The sequence below is a fragment of the Raphanus sativus genome, chromosome 7, assembly GCF_000801105.2.
Source record: "Raphanus sativus cultivar WK10039 chromosome 7, ASM80110v3, whole genome shotgun sequence".
Classification (NCBI taxonomy): domain Eukaryota; kingdom Viridiplantae; phylum Streptophyta; class Magnoliopsida; order Brassicales; family Brassicaceae; genus Raphanus; species Raphanus sativus.
In genome coordinates this window covers 17,160,495-17,179,478 of record NC_079517.1, presented here as the reverse complement: position 1 = coordinate 17,179,478, position 18,984 = coordinate 17,160,495, and the positions used below count along the sequence as shown (strand labels likewise).

General features: G+C 27.6%; 3 protein-coding genes across 3 annotated transcripts; 1 reads left to right on the top strand and 2 right to left on the bottom strand.

Annotated features, from left to right (window-relative positions):
• Nucleotides 1–3,212: 3,212 nt before the first annotated feature.
• Nucleotides 3,213–4,454, bottom strand: LOC108814655 (zinc finger AN1 and C2H2 domain-containing stress-associated protein 13). Its single transcript, XM_018587265.2, has 2 exons — nucleotides 4,173–4,454; nucleotides 3,213–4,014 (listed from the first exon to the last, which is right to left on the bottom strand). Exons 1-2 carry the CDS (start codon nucleotides 4,269–4,271, stop codon nucleotides 3,379–3,381), a joined length of 735 nt encoding a protein of 244 aa, XP_018442767.1. The 5' UTR covers nucleotides 4,272–4,454; the 3' UTR covers nucleotides 3,213–3,378.
• A 6,920-nt stretch (nucleotides 4,455–11,374) lies between these two features.
• On the top strand, nucleotides 11,375–11,974 carry LOC108816490 (uncharacterized). The gene has a single exon (XM_018589066.2). The coding sequence runs from the start codon at nucleotides 11,443–11,445 to the stop codon at nucleotides 11,821–11,823; it is 381 nt and encodes a 126-aa protein (XP_018444568.2). The 5' UTR covers nucleotides 11,375–11,442; the 3' UTR covers nucleotides 11,824–11,974.
• Nucleotides 11,975–14,919: 2,945 nt separating this feature from the next.
• On the bottom strand, nucleotides 14,920–18,066 carry LOC108816563 (polygalacturonase ADPG1). The gene is made up of 9 exons (XM_018589130.2): nucleotides 17,809–18,066; nucleotides 17,542–17,673; nucleotides 17,267–17,440; nucleotides 16,335–16,355; nucleotides 16,009–16,216; nucleotides 15,846–15,927; nucleotides 15,598–15,706; nucleotides 15,334–15,447; nucleotides 14,920–15,223 (listed from the first exon to the last, which is right to left on the bottom strand). Exons 1-9 carry the CDS (start codon nucleotides 18,064–18,066, stop codon nucleotides 15,020–15,022), a joined length of 1,302 nt encoding a protein of 433 aa, XP_018444632.2. The 3' UTR covers nucleotides 14,920–15,019.
• Between the last annotated feature and the right edge of the window lie 918 nt (nucleotides 18,067–18,984).

Below are 18,984 nucleotides of genomic sequence, written 5' to 3'. Positions count from 1 at the left end.
AGGGTAAAAGGAACAAATCAATATTTGAAGTAACATATATTTGAGAAAATCTTCTTATTTTAGAAGAAAATATTATAGATTGTTAAAAAAATCTCTAATATATTGATCCTCGAGCATTGCAACATTTTTTTGTAGTCACGTGTAATCACATGGATCATTAGAAAATATGTTGGTTCATCTAAATAATATTATACATTTTATTAAATCAAATATTAAATTGATTAGTAGTATATAAAAAAGTAGGGCTGCGCAAAAAAACGAACCCGAAGAACCGAACCGAATTTGATCCGAAAAAGAAGTACCAAACCCGAACCGAAATTGATAAAAAATCCGAACGGATTCAAATTTTTGGTATTTAAAGAACCGAACCTGAACCCGATCCGAACCGAAATATTTCGGGTACCCGAATGTATCCGAAATAAATTAATATACCTATATATATTAACTAATTTTAGATTTAATGTATATTAAAAGACATCTAAAAATATATGATACTACTAAATTGTCCAAAATACTTAAAAAATATATACAAATAGTCAAAATTACATGACTATATAATTAAAGTATACTCAAAACACCAATAATATTTAAAATATATATTGATTCTCATTCCAAATATTCAAACTAAACCAATTTATATGTTAAGTTTTGGTATTTTGGCACATGTTATTCAAATTTATATGTAATATATTATTTTGTTTATAGATTTTGTGAAGTTTAAAATATATAATGAATTTTAAAAATTTTAAAATAATTTAAATGGGTTATCCGAACCCGAACCGAACCCGCAAAGATCTGAACCGAACCCGAACCGAAATTTAGAAAAATCCGAATGGGGTTGAAATCTTTGACCCTGAAAATCAAAAACCCGAATAGACCCGAACTGAACCGAATGGATACCCGAACACCCACCCCTATAAAAAAGTATTCTCAATTCTTTTCTTAAATAAAAGTTATGAAATTACTTAATATGATTAATATATATATATATGACAATATATTATTATGAATAATAAAGATTTTATAACAATTTTTGTATCCTCTCTTATTTTTTTGTTTAATTTTATATTATTAAAAGAAACTAAATAATCACATCAACCATATAATTAAAAAATATATTTTTCTTCTATGTTTTTATTTTTTTTAAAATAATTATAAATTACTAAAATTGTTAAAAACCCCCGTTTGAAATTTTTTGATCAGTGAATGGATTTTGTTTCTGTTATAATAAGATACAAATGATCATAAAATCGTTTGAATATGAATTTTATTTAATATATATTCATATTAAATAAATATATAGGATATATATTAATATCGTTTAAATTAAAATATGTACAATATAAAAATACATAAATATTTTAATTTTGAAATTTGCATTGAAAAACTATCACATCAAAAAGTTTGGGATTAATGGTTTAATTTTTTTGTTACAGCAAATATACAAATGTTAATGAAACCATATAATAATAAATATTCAGACTGAAATATATTATATATCTATGTAAATATCATTTAAATTTAATTATATACCATATAAAATAAATAAAATAATTATTTTGATTTACTTACCATAAAAATTTGTAAATAAACAAGAGGTATTGTTTTGATTTATGTGATTATTATAATCTCATATATATATTAATTAAGAAATAATTAATTACTTTAACTAGTGTAAGATACTATTAATTAATATTTTTCAAAAAATTTACAAGAGATCGATACATCAAAGATTTATTTAGAATCTATTGAAATCACCTAACGAGAACATAGATTGCTCAATAAATTTGTTTTCCTAACCTTAACCCTCTTTCTCCTCGTCACAACACCGACAAATAATAATTTGGAAGTGTTGATTTTGAAAATCTGAAATAGTAACGTTTTTTAACCCAGCCCATAGTTTTCCTTAAATGATCCTAGAATATTTTTAATGATTAACTAAATGGGTCGCGTACATAGTAAAATATGTTTTGATTTAAAAATTATTGCATACCCTAAGTAAATATAAATCATCATCACTTTCGTTTAAAATTTTGTTACAATAAAAATAGAGAGTTGGACAAAATCTGAATCAAGAAAACCGAATCAAAACAATATGAAAAGTAGTACTGAGCTTTAACCAAAATTGGTTAGCTATCTCAACGGATTCAAATTTTTGATATTTAGAAAACCAGAAGCAAATCCGATCTGAACCAAAATATTTCGGGTGTCCGAGTATATTCAAACCAGATTTATATATTTAAATATATTAATTGTTTTAAAATTTAATATCTAATGGATATACAAAATATATAAGATTTCTTTAAGTTTTCGAAATTACTTGGAAATATATACAAATAAAGTACATGTTTAAAATAGCCAAACGATACTCAAAATATCAAAAATATTTAAAATACCTATTGATTTTCTATCCAAATATTTAAGCTAAACCAATTTTTTATGTTAAGTTTAAGTATTTTGACATACATTATTCAAATTTATATGTTATATATTATTTTTATTTTTAGATTTTGAGAAATTAAAATTATATATGAATTTTAATTCTTAAAAAAATTAAATGGGTTTATCAGAACAAAACTAAATCCACAAAGATCCGAACCGAACATAACCAAATCCGCAAAAATCCGAACTGAACATAACCAAATTGAACCAAATGATACCGAGTGCCCATTCTTAATCAAATGTAAAAAAGGTTATTGATAACAAAGTAAGAATTGTTTATATTATTTAAATCATAGTTTAGAAAAAATTCATTATGTGCAAGACGCATATTATCATCTAGTATATAAGTAGATAAATTAACCTTTTTTGGTCCTCAAATTTATTGTTTCTTTAATATTGTACATTTACTAACAAAATCTTATTGGTTTTAAACTTCTTAGTGATATAAAAACACAGAAGAAGGGTTACTTCATAGTTGTCCTTTTTTTTTTGGGTCAAAACTTCATAGTTGTCCTTTTTTCAACTCTTCACTGTAACATCTTTTAACATGTCTTACAGAAAGTATGCAATATAAAAGCAGTTGACCAAAAAAACATAAAAGCAGTATACTCATCATCTTGATCACAACATCATATGATGATGTGTGGTGAGAAGGGAGCTACAAGAAATGGCCAACAAAACTCTTTCGACTTTAGCTTTCTTAAAACATCAATAATCTAGCTAAAATATTTGTTGAACTAAGGCTCATGATTCCATCAAAGAATGATGTATGTATCAAATCTTAACATGTTCCTGCTTTCATAGACCGCTTTTCTATAATTCATAAACCATAAAACCCAGACCGATCGCAAAGAATGTTACAACAACACAAGAACAAAAATGTTACAATCACACAAATATTTAACCAATTCATTCATCATCACTTCCATCATGCTTCTAAGCTATAGAAGTACCACGATGATCCTTATCAATATGCTTCAATAGCTCCCCCGGTTCACGAAACCCTTTGCTGCATTTCGGACAAACATCAACCGTAACTTTACCATTCCTCTCCTGCGTTTTCTCCGAACTACCATCGCCGCCACTCGAGAACTGCAACTTCTGGCTAATATCGTTACCGAGTTCTCTGATACTAGCTTCCGCAGAAGCTAAAAGACTAGACCATCTTGAAGATGATGAAGCGGGAGTTTCTTTTGTGTTAGTTGCAGTACTCAAGAAACCCATGAATGAGAAACTAGATTCAAGCTTCTTAGGTCCAGAGCAACTATGGTCAGGTCCAAACCGATGTTTCAAGCAATGGTCGATACTGCAATCTCGGCATTTTATAGTGTTGGAGAAGGTAAGCAACTCTCTGCATCTTGGGACAGGACATTTCTTCTTCTTGACAGTTTTCTCGTAGTTCGATGGATCACAATCTGTGTTCACGTGTTTCTCCCAAGTGATGTTTGGATCTTCGTCAGGGTTTAACCTAACTCCTTTAGCACATAACGGACAGATAACGACCGTTACATCTCCTCTGTTTCCTTTCGGACAAGAGTGTTTCATGTAGCTACGATGATCCAAACAGAACACCTGCAAGAAATAATTTTTTATTTTTAAACAAGATTTTTACAAATATTGATCCAGACATTAAAAAAACTTATTTTAAAATCTTTTTAGCATAATGTTAATGATCAAATTCTTTGAAAAAAAAAAATACCGTAGAATCAAAAGGGGAAAGATATAGGAACCTGGACGCATCGATCGCATGTGAAAGGCAAGAAATCGATCTGCTTGCAATAATCAACGGAGCAGTGTTTCCCCAGATCTGGAAACTCCGGAGTCCCCATTGAGACAGAGGATGTATTTGAAAAAAAAGTTATGTTAAAGAATAAAAAATAATGGAATCATCAAGAAAACCTCAGAGGTTCCGAGGATTTAGATTTAACAGAAAAGACGCAGAAAGGGGGAAGAAAGAGTTGGAAAGGAAAGTCAACGTGCGTGATTCCCATCTTCTTCATCTATTCAGAGTCAATTATTCTCTTGTCTTCCTTTTCCGCCGTACCAAAACTAAAACTTAAACTGGGCTTTCAGGCTTAGTTACATTTTCATTATTGGGCTCTTAGCTTATGGGTATTGATGTATGAGATACCCTTATAGATATTTAATCAATAAAATATTAATAATTTTGGTTTCATTCAGTTAAATTATTAAAGTCAAAAAAGAAAAAAAAAAAAGAACTGAAGCAATTAACAAATGACAATTTAATCAGCGTATCTCAGAAAGTCTCTTCAATGAAAATCATTTGTCATATTTCTTTCTGTTCTTTCTATTTCTTTTTAATATATAACTAGATTTTGATCAGCGTTTAAAAAAAACGAATTTATTTTTGTTGACAACTTTATTAAATTGTTTGATTCTTCACTGATATATTTGGTTATGAGTTTTTGGTTTCGATTCAGGTTCAATTTGTTTTCTTTATTGGTTTTTGGTTATGTTTCGTTCAGCTGTAGTTTTTGTTTTTTTGTTTTCGGTTCAAGAGATATATGAACTTTAGTTATGTATGAATTTGAGTTTCATTTCGGTTTGATTATTTTTAATTTCAATCCGGTTTGAATAAAAATTCTAAAAATCCGATAAAACTCCGAGTTCAATTCAGTTATGATTTGGTAATCTTTTTGGATAATTTTAAATATTGCGAGTAAATATCACATTTCAAAGATTTTTGATAAAATATCAGATTAGTCGGATAATTTCAAAAATTTGGATAAAAATATTCATGTGGTTCAGTCTTATCAGGGAATTATGTAGTTTTATATATTTTGGATAAAGAGTAATATGATAAATCGGTTTTTTGGAAGTTAGGTTTATAAATAGTACTAGATTCTGACCCGCCCTTTGAGAAGGCGGGTATATTTTTCATTTTACCTTTTTGAGAAATTTAATTTTATATTTGTGTTATTTTTTAATAATATTTGTATTTAATATTAATTTAATTTAGTAAATTTTTGGTAAATATATTAAATATGTCAAGTTGTATAGCTATATATTTGTGCCATATGCATATAAGAGATTATTTTTAAACTTTATTCTTAAAGTTTGCAAAATATTATATTTTTGGTAGTTTCCTAACATAATTAGTCAAGAATGTTTCATACCCAAAGAATCCGATTCGGAATCGACTCGAAAATCAAAGTCTCGTGCTCTGTTAGACTTGATCTATATACTCGAACGGTTCTTAAAATGTTATATCCAGAAACCAATATCAAATCTAACCAGCACCAAAAACCGATTTTTTTTTGAAAATGTCTTAAGAAAATAATTTTTAATATATTCTGTTAAATATATTTACAAATGGGTTGATATATTCTTCACTAACTTTAAGTAAAATCACATTTAGTAAATATTTTTTCGAATAACCTACTTAAAACCCGTTAAACTAAAATCCATCATTTTCACCGTCTAGGGTAACAATTAAGCGAAGAACACTATATATGGATGGGTGGTGAAGTCACATATTGACTATAACTGGTCTCTTCATAAGTATATATTTTTATAAATAATAATTCCATAATAATATCAGCTTAAATAGTTATAGTAATTTGAAACTTACTTCCAAAAATATACTTTGTAGATCATAAATTTAAATTTGGTATATTTATGTACCAAATATGAGTTCGATATTTGTTGTTTGTTGCCTTATACATAGCCCATAAAATAGGAGTTTATAAATGGCTGTAGAAAGTAGTTTGGTTTTTTTAAACAGAAGGTGGTTATTTACGTTTTCTAGATGCAGTTGTATTTAGTTATGTCATTCGGTTATATTTTAGATGTAGTTATATTTTAATGTGGACATAACCCTTTATCAACTGGTCATGATCCAGTTTTAATAGTATTGATTGTTTTGTTCAAGTATTCTAAAAGTCTTGTAAAGATATTGTAAGCAATTTAAATTTCTGGTGTTTAATATATTCCAGTGGCACATTTGTAAATACTAAAACAAACTAAGATGACCTCAAAAAAAGTCTCATATTTCAATTGTAAAAATGTTATTAGAAATGTTAATATATATTTAAACAATTAAAATAAAAAATAAGTCTGTTAGAAGAAGGTTTACAAACTACGACATTTAAAAAATTAAAACAGACTATCTATGCAAATCATACATGTAACAGTCATGATCCATTTTCAGTTTTAAAAAAACGTGTCAGGTATGATCCACCTTGGTCTTACCCTCATTTACATCTTCTACTCTACTCCTCTCCACCTAAGGACTGCATTTTTTTAGAATCCATCAGAAATGGTGATCATGGCAAAAGTAAAAAACTATCTTTTTTTTACTGAAAAAAATCTATCTTACCTGTAAAAAAATGTGATACAGAAAAGAATGATTTCAAAGCCTAAACAAATTGGCAACTCGAGAAACGTTTTGGTGTAGGTTCAAAGAAAAAAATGATTGTAACCTGTCACATCTATTTTTTTTTTTGGGGGAGGGGGATATGGAGGATAATCCTCGTACATAGCGATAGGAAAACATAATTAATCAAATGTAGGTATTGTTGTTTAAATAAGAAGAATTTATGTTGGTTAAATAAAAAGAAATTAGGAAATACAGAATTTAATATAAATCATAGGTTTGAAATACTCAAGTGGAAGAAATCCATAAATATTATTAAAACAGAAGAGATCCAAATTGTGCCAAAACTTCGCGTAATTAATTGTTGAAGAATATTAAATATTTCAAGCTGAAATTATTTTATCCAATATATATCATGAGATTTTTTTGAAATAAATAATATCTTGTTTGTTGTTTAACTTTCTGATAATATGAAAAGCAGTTTTAAATTGAAACAATACGTGGCTCAGTTTGTAGATGAATATTCAACATGTCGTTTAGTTTTATAAGAATTTTAAATAAGTACTTCAGTTAATTGTCGCTAAAGTATCAAATCTTTTTCCTAATTATTGATATCCCGAGATTATGGATATCTCAATATTTTCTCCAGTCTGCAACATGTTAAGATTTTACTTATATATAATAAAAATATTCGAAATGGAATATATTTTTTAATTTATATCCAATTTAAAAATCATATGAATTGGAAATCAACAAAATGATTTTTATTGGTTGTGTATATCTTCCATTCTAAAAGTTTGATGAATATATATATAAACAATTTATTTTGACGCCTATATATAAATACAATTTTGGTTAATAATTTTTTTTTGTAAGGAAATAAATTAACCAAATAACCTAAAAACAAAATCTAAATCAGTTTAGCTTGTCTCTTCACCATTGTCAAGCCTCCTTCGCCGTAAAGTTTGTCTTACTACTGTCAATCTCGAAAAACACTGGCTGCCTCTTGCACCTCTTCCTCCGATTTCTCTCCCTCTCGGGTTCTTCATCATTTTTGTATTTGGGACTCTTCTTTAGTAACCAACCTTTCATCTTCGAAAAATATGATTTCATAAACACTATGTTTATTATTCTATATTTAAAATATAAATAATAAACAACAATATATATAAAAAATACGATGAAACATGGCAAAATGTGAAGAAGAAGCATAATTACGGTATTTTAAACCCAACTCACAACTTTTTCTTTGAAATACCAATATTAGACTTCTCTTCTTCTTCTTTTTGTTATGCTACGCATCCATTAGTTACATTAGCTTAGTCCCTACACAAACAAACACAAATTATTAGCTTGTTGACGATAAACAAATAATTAGAATCTGAAGGAACAAAACAAAAGAAAATTAAGAACTAAAAAAACTACATATAATACAATGACAATAAAAGATGCAAAAAAAAAGAATGAAAATTAAGAACTAAAGAAAATTAGAATGCAAAGATGGTCGAGTCAACCAAATGGCTCAATGACTATTTATAGAGTAAATAGTCGGCAAGCTAGGTTGGTTAGGTTTGATAAAAAGAAAATTAAAAGTATATTGATGGTCAAGTTTAATCGATATAATCTTTCAAGATTGGTATATACTGATTTGATTATGGGATATTCTGAGTTATTTTTGCAAAACTAAATATATTGTTGGAGATTTGTTTAATAGTTTGCCAAAATTTTCTTTTTTCGAAATTCAACAAAAATCGTAGACTTGATTAAATTCAAAAATGTTGAATTTCGAAATTTTCTTTTTTTTTCAATGGGAGAGCATAGATAAATATGGGAAACTAACTAAATAAGTGGAAATGGTTAGGTTGTTGGCAGAAATTAAAAAATAAAAATAAAAGAATTTAATTGAAATCATAGCTTAAAATTTATTCAGTGGCATAAGGTTGTAAATAGATTGAAACTCCAAGGTCATCTTAAAAAGGGCCTTGTGTTTTAATAGTATAGATATGTAGAATATTTGATAATTTTTTTGAAAAATATATATAATTAATATTTTAGGTATATAAAATCTAGTTTGGATTGTTCGATTCTCAGTTTGGTTCTAATTTGGTTTCAATTTTTGTGCTCTAAAGATATAAAAACCGCATGTATTTGTTGAATCGGTTTTAGTTCCATTTTTAGTTTTTTTCGTTTTTTTGTTAGGTATTAGTTCAGTTTTGATTATTGGTTTATATACTAAGGCTTAAATGTGTTTACAATATGTCTTGTAGTTGATAAATAACTAATTTAAAATTCTTTTTAATGATAAATTTTACAAATAAAATACTAAATATGCTGTCATATTAAAATCGTTACAAATATCTACTTATATATTCCTATTATATTTGATAAATAACTATTTAAAATTATTTTTTATAGATTGTATAAATAAAATATTAAAACTGTTATGGTTATTAGTATGACATGTTTTGTATTTAAGAAATAACTAATTTAAACATATTTTAATGATAAGTTTTATAAATAAAATATTAAAACTGTTATCATATTAAAATCTTTGCTAATATCAGTTTATATACTCCCAATTTACTTGATAAATAACTGATTTACACTTAATTTTAATCATAGATTTTATAAATAAAATATTAAAACTGTTAAGGTTAACTAATATGATAAAAGGCAAAATCTTACTAAGTTTTCATTATTGTGTTAATATTTCTAAAACTGTTTTGAATAAACAGTTAAATATTGGTTAGTACGATAAAATCTCTTGGCGTTAATATATGGTCTGGTAGAATATGACATGTGAAAATTAATGTTTATTTTAGTACAAAAATTAATAGCAACATTTATGTGTAGAGTAGTATTAGTTTTTTTTTAATCTCAAAACTAACCGAACAGTCTCAAATTGAATAATCTCACTATGAAAAAGCTACTTGACTCCGGTGAAAAAAATAACTATTTGACTACAATGAAAAAATAAGATTAGTTCGGAGTGACCTATAGCATCAGATAGCTATCATAGTACTCTGCAACTGCAACCACTATTTACCAATTTTACTAAAAAAAATTAAAAGTACAGACCAGAGAGCAACCGACTCATTTCCCATTTCATTGAACTTCTTCTTTCCTGTGATGGTTTTGTCTTAAGCACCTTCTTAGAGTGTATTTAACTTGCCAGAATGAATGAAACTGAAAGCTTTATAAACCCATTCAGAACCATATATGAGCACTCAAAAAGACCAAGTGCATAGTTTGATAAATAAAGGCCAAAAGACCATAGCCTAGAGCAGACCTTAAACAGAAAAAAAAAACAATATGGAGTCCAGTTAAAAACTCATCAGAAATCTTTTTTTATTAAGACATGTGTCGGCTTCTTCTACCACTATTTGATGAGATAGCATCCATAAAGTAAAGAAAACACTATTTTATATAATAAATTTTCATTTCATTTAATTAAAATATTATATTGTATATTAAAAGAGAAAAAGTAAACCAATTATAAAGTAATAAATCTTTTAAAGGGTATTACAGAAATATATGAGTTTCTCGAAAATAGTTTTTCATCTCTTTTCTCTTCTTTCCTTTTCTTTTTCTTTTTTATTTTATTTAAAATATTTTCACGTCTAGATAATTTATAAAAAAATCTCATTATGGATGTTTTCACTAAAATTTGATAAACTATAGGTAATTATTTTTATATTAATTATTTTCATTGTTTAAGACTTCTATTGTGTAGAACTTTTACGAGTGGTTAATTTTTATAAAAGTTCACATTCCCTTCTGTCAATTGTTGAGAAAATTCTTGATTTTCTTATGATCAATAGATGTTTAGGGTAGTGACATTTTTCTTTGCTGAATAACATTATTGAGCTGACACTCGATATATAACAAAATATAAGAAGATGCAGAGATACGACAAGATGAACAAACCCCACTACTGATATCACCTGCCAAAACTTTACAGTAAAAAAGGGTCAATTAAGGCCACATAAATCTAGATCAGTTACTTGTGAGTTCGTAGATTAAATGAATTCAGAGATATATCTCTATTTTTTTTTCAACCTAGAGATATATTTAAATGTGTTCATGATGGTCACATTTTATTTTGTAAGAACAAATAATGTTTAAATTGAATCAAAGGGGCTCGATGGAAAGACGAGAAGAGACGAGAAGTGTCATAGGGACAACAAAACAAATACCTCTGGGTTTACCCATATGAATGAGATTTTGGTTTTTACACAATCTGATTGCAATATTTACTTTTATCTATGACTTTGTTATTAGTTTTTGGTGAAATGATAATACAAAAAATTATATAATTGAGTACTATTATATATATATATCAAATTTTAAGTGAGACAAGTGATGTAAATATCCTTCAAATCCAATGTATATATGCATACGAGCCAAGTGAGAGATATATAGGAAGAGAAAATATACTCGTTCGATTTCAAAAAAAAAAAAAAAAAACACTCATATATAATGACAATTCAACCGTTGGTCTTAAAAAGTGATGGTTTTATTTTGAAAATTGTATTATTTGTTTTCTTATTATATAAGTCGATTCAATTGTTAGTTCAACCACACATTCCACTTATTCCTTGTAACTTGGCTCCCACAAGCTCACCTGAAAGACTCTCTCTCTTTCCCCCTCTAAGATCTTTCTCATGTTCGGGGTTACGGCAAGACTTGATGACCAACTCGGCACCACAACCACACCAACCACCATATACACGGACCCGCCTTCCCTAGACCAGCCGTGCCACAACTCAGACCACCGTTCAATAGAAACACTAGTCGTTATCTTAGCTGTCATCACCATTTTGTCCGTCTTAGCGGGCATCTTTGCTAGGCTTTGCGGCGGACGCCATTTATCTGACAGCGGGGACCGCGACATCGAAGGTTGGGTGGAGAGGAAGTGCCGTAGCTGCATCGATGCTGGAGTCCACACCGTCGCTGCCGCTCCCCCTCCTCCGCCTCCAGCGACCGCAGAAACAGCGGAAGAGCAAAGCAAACCAGCAGCCGCGGAAGATCAAAGCAAGAAGTGAAAAAAGTGAAGTAAAAAAGGGTGAACCTAAATCCTTCGGTTTAGCTGTTTATTAACCTTATGTAATCGTCGAAAACATAATAACTTTATTATATCGTGAAGACATCGTTATTTATGTACTTATTCTACGGACACTGATTTCGGAATTTCCATAGATGTTTATATGATTATTATTTTTGAAAAAGAAAACATAAACAGGAAAAAATTTGTCAACTTTTATCTACAAACTAGATATGAGCCCGTTGCGTTGCAACGGTTTTGTTTGATATTTTAATTTAATAGAAAATATAAAATAATAATCATTTTAGTATACTCTTATGATTGATTTGCATATATTGTGTGAGATTTATTTTATAACTAAAAAAAAATTCATACATAAGTTCAAGTTAAAATTTATATTTTATAATAATCGTATATAGATGTATTGTTATCAACTTTCTACTTGGATTAGCAAAAAACATTATACCTAAATTTTTGAATTGAACCCAATCCAAAATAAGAAATTGACTGAAAAATAAGAAAATTGAAAGTCGAATAACGCCAATCAAGTAAATGATAACATTATACCTTTTATTATGTACTAATCTAATGTTTTATTAAATAGTTTTTAAATTTTTATTTTGCTAGAATATTTTTTTTTTAAGGAAAAAAATTTCTATTTTATAAATATCCTTTTATTTACAATAAAAAATAAAAAATAATATTAAATACTACTTTACATTTTTGATTAGGATTTTAGAAAAATTACTGTTATATAACCTTATACAATTATCTTCTCTTTAGAATTTTAGAAATAAATAAATCGCTATAAAATAATTATTTCTAGTTACCAATAAATAATTTTAAAATTACTCTTTTATAATTTCTATCAATACTAATTTTACACTTCTTTTTAAAAATTAATATTTTTTAGTATCATGTTCATCATCAAATTCTCTATTAATATTTTTATCAAATAAGTTTTTACAATTCTCTTTTGGTTATGACTTTAAAATATGATACAAATCTCTTTTATTTAGGATTTTGTTTTACGAAAAAAGGAAAACGACTATCAAATATTATTTTACAGTGTTTTGGGGTTTTAGAAAAAGAAATTAATATTACATAATAATTTACAATTATATTTTTCAAGGATTTAGAAAAACAGAATTATTATGAAATAATTATTTTAAGTTAATGTTAACTATTTTGCCATTTTTAAAAGTTGCCATTTTCAAAATTTATTTTTTAAATATCACTAATATTTTTACATTTTTAAAGTACTAACAGATTTTTATTGATATATTCACAATCTAATTTTTTACTTCGACACATGTTACACTGATATCAAGTGAAATATTTGAAGTTATTTTTGGTTTATAAATTTTTAAAACAAAATTATTAAAAATAAAAGTTAGTTAGTTATAAAAAATAAAATTAATTTTACATTTTTATTTTATTTATAATTTTAGAAAAGGAAAATTAATTATTTTATAATTAGTTTTTCTTTAAGATTTTTATAAACATAAATTGGTTTTTATAAAAAAAGTTATTTTTAGTTAATCATATATTTGTCTTATATGTACAAACACATATTCATCAAATTCACAGATACTCATGTAAAACAACCACCTCATAAATAAAAAATAATGTTAGCATCATAAGATGTAACAACGATGATAAAAAAAATTAAGTTGTATAAAGAAATTTAAACAAAATACTCATGTAATATATTTCACATAAATACTATTGTGTTTTGTAAAAACAATATGTGGAAATTAAAAGTAAATATAGATGTGAAATATTTGAAGCTTTTTTGTCATAATTGTTTAACATACAATTATATATTAAAAAGGGAAATTAGTTAATTATAAGAAATTAATAAGAGTACTTCTATAATTTTCTTTAGTTAGACTTCAAAAAAGAAATCTTATTTATTTAATAGTTAGTTTTATTAAATAACTTATTGTACTTGTTGGATTTTATAATTCGGTTTTGTTTAATATTTGTTTCTTTGAAAATTAATATTTATCTTTTGTAATTTCATTTCTTTAATATTTAAGAACAAAATTATAAAAACAACTTTTGAAAAAATAGTTATTTTTCAAATAGCTTATTACAATTATTTTTTTTGTTTAGGCTTAAAAAAATAAATTAAGATAACAATATGTTATTGCAAAAAACAATATAATAGTAATTTTTATAAAATCTTAAAAAGAACCATAAAAAACTATTTTGTAATTATTTATTTTCTAAACCTTTTTAAATCATAAAGAAAAGAGAATTGTATCTTTTTTTACACATATCACAATTTTTAAAAGAAAAATATTAACAAAGATAATTACTTTAAAATAGATTTTTACAATTATTTTCTTGTTTAGAATTTTTTTAAAAATGAAAATTACTATCAAATATATTTAAAAATATATAATATAAAATACTAAAAATAGTAATTTTGTAACTTTCCTTTTTAAAAAACACCAAATCCTAAAATATAACTTTAAAAACTATTTTTGTAATGAGAGTTTTCCTTTTTCTTAATCTCTTTTAAAACCTTTAAAAAAAAATTATATCATATCTTGACACATGTCACAATCTTAAAAATTTATTGACACATGTCGCAATCAAAAAATTAAAATTACTATCAAATATTTTTAACAATATGTAATATAAAAAAGGCAATTTTGTAAATTTCCTTTTCTAAAAATACTAATTCATAAATTGAACTTTAAAAGACTATTTTTGTAAAATTTCCTTTTTCTTAATCTCTTTTAAATACTTTAAAAACAATTATATCATATTTTGACACATGTAACAATCTTAAAAAAAGTTTGATACATGTCACAATCATATTAGTTAGTAACTTTGAAGAACCAAGCTTTATATAATAATATCCTTTGAAAATTAGACCAACGGAATTATATATAAAAAGACATTAAAACAATCAAACCACATTACTGAAAGTTGTACATAAATTCACCATGTTTATAGCAAAACAAAGTATTAGACAAATAATGTTATTCATTTATTCAGGGACAAGCAATCAACTTCAGTGAATCATATACAAGAGAATAATTATCTCAACTACTGTATGCATATTCCCATATATCTTTAGTATTCTATATATATATCAAGAATCAATAGGTGAATAACGACATACATGCATCTATAATTACATATAATACATATTTATGTATATTACATAATCAGCTAACTAATTAAGGGCATTTAGGAGAAACGGAGCCTTTATCCTTAACATTGACATTTTCGCAAGAAGCTTTTCCTCCTTTGATGTTAACATTCTCAAGCACAATACCTTGGCATGGATATTTCTCACTGCAATTAAACATTATCGCCACATCCGTTGCGCTCGTACCTTTTATGTTCCGATACACGACATTGTTCACTTGAACCGCAGATTCCTGGTCAACATATTTTACATTTCAAGACTAGTGACGATACTTTATTAAATAAAACAAACAAAAATATATAAAAAAATTGGGCAAATCAAATTAATCGATCAAACAATTACTTGTTGTTCGCATTTGTCCTTGTCGCAGTAGTTCTGGTCGATTATGATCGGATTCTTGACATTTTCCATACGAATGTTTTGAAATTTAATGTTCTTGGCAGTTCCTGACCCTCCCTGAAATCAATAATTGGGTTTTAGTTGACGGAGATTACCAGTACGATCGGATGATCCTAGACGTAATTAATATCAAGTTCAAACCAAACTGCTACATCCGAGAGATTTGTACAAGAGGGGGAGTTTGTAGGAGAAAAAAAAATCAATCACCTGGTAAGTCTTGATTCTTACTCCATTGTCAGTCTCAGAGAGCGTAGCACCATCCACATTAACTCCGGAAACATAAGCTTTGGCATTGTCATCCCCCAAGCTCCCAATGCTTCTCATATAGAAAAATAATAAACAAAGGTCCATATATATGTCATATATGTACTCTAATTATTTGTAAAAACCATCAAGTTAACATACATAATTTACTATCCTTTGACTGATATTTGGAAAAGAAGGTGACGTTTTACCTGATCCCGTGACCGGGGCCGCAAGTTAAATCTTTGATTTGAACATTTTGCGATCCATCCTCAATGGATATACAATCATCACCTATAGAAAATCAACCATAAATATTATACCTAATTTATACAGATCAAGAAAATTGAATAATATATGTATGGATCATTTTACCTGTCCCAATATCCGAATTGGAGATTTGAATGTTTTTAGTAGCAACGATATGGATACCATCCGTGTTGGGACTATCTCCAGGAGCAGTAATCTTAACATTCTTAACGTTAACATTGTTGCATTTCTCAATAGAAATCTGAATCTGCTGAGCATCTCTCACTCTCAGATTCTTCACATTCAAATTCTCTAGGTTGTAGAGTGTAAGAGCCTGCATATAAACATAAAATAAACACACATGCTAAAATTTGTAATCAAACGTTCACTTAATTACGAGTGTGAATTTTATTAATTGTATGCATATATTTGGAGCTTTTGTATTTACGTACCGTTGGAGCTTTGGTACATGGCTGCATTTAAAAGAAGGAAACAAATGAATATTTTTTTGGCTAGATAAACCAATTAATATTAGCATGATGATACTTATAATTAGGAGTACGAATATCACAAATAGTATATATAAAAGTATGTGTGTGACACATTCATTGGTGGACATTAGGCCTGGGCGTTCGGGTACCCGTTGGCGTTCGGATCGGGTTTTTCGGATTTTCGGGTTTTCGGGTTTACGCTCCTAGGTCCCATAGTAAAATTTCATTAGTACGGGTCGGGTTCGGATAATAACACTTCGGGTTCGGTTAAAAAATATATTGCATCCTAAAACCCATAAAGTAACCATATATCTTTCGGATTCGGGTTATATCGGTTCGGTTCGGATATAACCAAAGTAAAAAAACAAAAACTTAAAGAAAAACATAAAGAAAAACAACTAAATTAATAAAAATTAATCTATCATACATAAAATTGCTAAAATAACAATAAAATGTTAAATCAAACATGAAAACAAACATTATTTGTAAACAATATACATTATATTATAGAGAGTATACTTGTTATTCCAATGAACAAATTATAAATTACTTATTTATAACTAATTGTGTACTTAAAATATTTTTAATATTGTTAACATTGTTAATATTTATTATTATATATCATATTACCACGAATATTAAATTTAATAACTAAAATACTTATATATATATTTCAAAATATTTATATTAACTATTAGTTTCGGATTTTTCGGGTTACCCGTTCGGGTTCGGTTAATAACACTTCGGGTTCGGATATTTTTTATACCACCCTACAAAACCCGTTCGGATATTTTTACATTTCGGGTCGGATAACGGGTCGGGTTTTTCGGTTCGGGTTCGGTTCGGATTTCGGGTTCCGGATATTATGCCCAGGCCTAGTGGACATTATATACCTTAGATTTGTCGATTTTGCATGAGTTTTGCCACCAAATTTTTCCGTTGCCATCAACAATCCCCGCCGAACCGCCATCGATTGATAGATTATTAATGTCCTCCAAAATAAGCCAATGGTTCTTGTCATTACTGTAATCCGATCGTTTTGTAGATGCTGATAAAGTGCCTAGGATCTGCGGTTAATTGGTAAAAAAAATCAACTGGTTGATAAAATTTATGAATTAAGAAAATACTAATGATAAAAGTGACAAAAATAAAACAAAACACATATCACCTGGAAGCTCCGTAAAGATTTGCATGGGCCTCTGAATCGAGTAGACTTAAGGAGATAAGTCTTCCCTTTAGGAATCAAGAAAGTAGTAACTCCATTTGTTGAACATGCCTTCTTCCATGCTTTCTTGAAAGCCTAATTAAGCATATATTTTACACCCATCCATGCATGCATCATCAATATATACCAAATACAATATATTTTTATATTTACATGTGTAGCTATTTTTATAAAAATAATTTTATATTCATAATCCTAAACATGATATACCTGAGTATCATCAGTTTTTCCATCTCCTTTGGCTCCGAAGTTCGAAACACTAACAGTTGACGATTCGGTAGTGGGTCTATCGGAGCTTTTCAAAGTAAGAACGTCGTCTTCGTTGTTGAGCTTGATTAAACTATTGGATTGGAAGCTTCCATCTTCATGACCATATCCATCATCTATGTTGCTACCCAAAGCCTGGCAACTTGTGAGCATCAAAAGAACGCATAGAAAAATAGCAAGACTTCCACTACAACGGGCCATTTCAGGAATCGAAACGCTAATCTTTTTAGAAAGAGTGTGTGTGATTTTTGTGAGTAAGAACTATATGAGACTCTTTGCTATTTTGGGAGGCTTTTGTAATATGAAATTGAAGAAGTGGGAGGTACGTGTATTTATAGGCAATTTATAGGCTTTTGTAATATGAAAAGTTAGGTTTATTCAAGTATTAATGGCGTTGGAGGTATGGAGAGAGATTGAGATTGATACGGAAACATCACCGTAAGCTTCTAAGTTCTAACCTTTATCTCCTCTCTCCCTTCCATTTTAATTTATCTTTTTTATTGATTTTTATCGCTTTCTTCATTGATAGAGAGTTTAATTAGTTGGTTATTTTCTACTAGAAAAGAGTTTATATTCATCATGGTATACCAATTCACAGTAACATTTCATCATGTGCAATTACTGAAGTACGTGATGTATATATCCTCTACATCAAATATAAAAAGTTGAAAACATATAAGCAAAAAGGATAAACGTCGGCGTCTCCCGTCTTTCAAAGTTCGATAGTAGCTTGGGTCCCTTTTACCTCTTTCGTGCTTTTTAATTTTGTGCGTGATGCTGATATTACCGTTGTAGTATATATCTTTAGGAAAAGTTTCAGTAGAAACAAACATCATCATCTTTCTTTGTTTGGCGTATTTAATCACATAGTTGTTGCAATGTTGTTCATATTTCGCTGCTTTGCATATGTATAACTTTCAATCAAACAAGAGAAAGCATTAGCTTAGAAACGAATAATTGTGTTGGCTCGTGTAACTCATAGTTTTATTGCTATGCATAAGAACTTTTAAGGTTTTTTTTTGTAACACTTTAAGTTTTCTTATTCTGTTTAAAATATATATATATATATATATATATATATATATATATATATATATATATATATATCATGATTATTAT

Excerpts from the sequence above, each read along its gene's own strand:
- LOC108816490 (XM_018589066.2), top strand. The coding sequence starts at position 11,443 with ATGTTCGGGGTTACGGCAAGACTTGATGACCAACTCGGCACCACAACC.
- LOC108814655 (XM_018587265.2), bottom strand. The coding sequence starts at position 4,271 with ATGGGGACTCCGGAGTTTCCAGATCTGGGGAAACACTGCTCCGTTGAT. Across the intron at positions 4,015-4,172 it reads CATGCGATCGATGCGTCCAG|GTGTTCTGTTTGGATCATCG; the intron begins GTTCCTATATCT and ends TATTTCTTGCAG.
- LOC108816563 (XM_018589130.2), bottom strand. The coding sequence starts at position 18,066 with ATGGCCCGTTGTAGTGGAAGTCTTGCTATTTTTCTATGCGTTCTTTTG. Across the intron at positions 16,356-17,266 it reads GCAAAATCGACAAATCTAAG|CCATGTACCAAAGCTCCAAC; the intron begins GTATATAATGTC and ends TTTTAAATGCAG. Across the intron at positions 16,217-16,334 it reads CATGTACCAAAGCTCCAACG|GCTCTTACACTCTACAACCT; the intron begins GTACGTAAATAC and ends GTTTATATGCAG.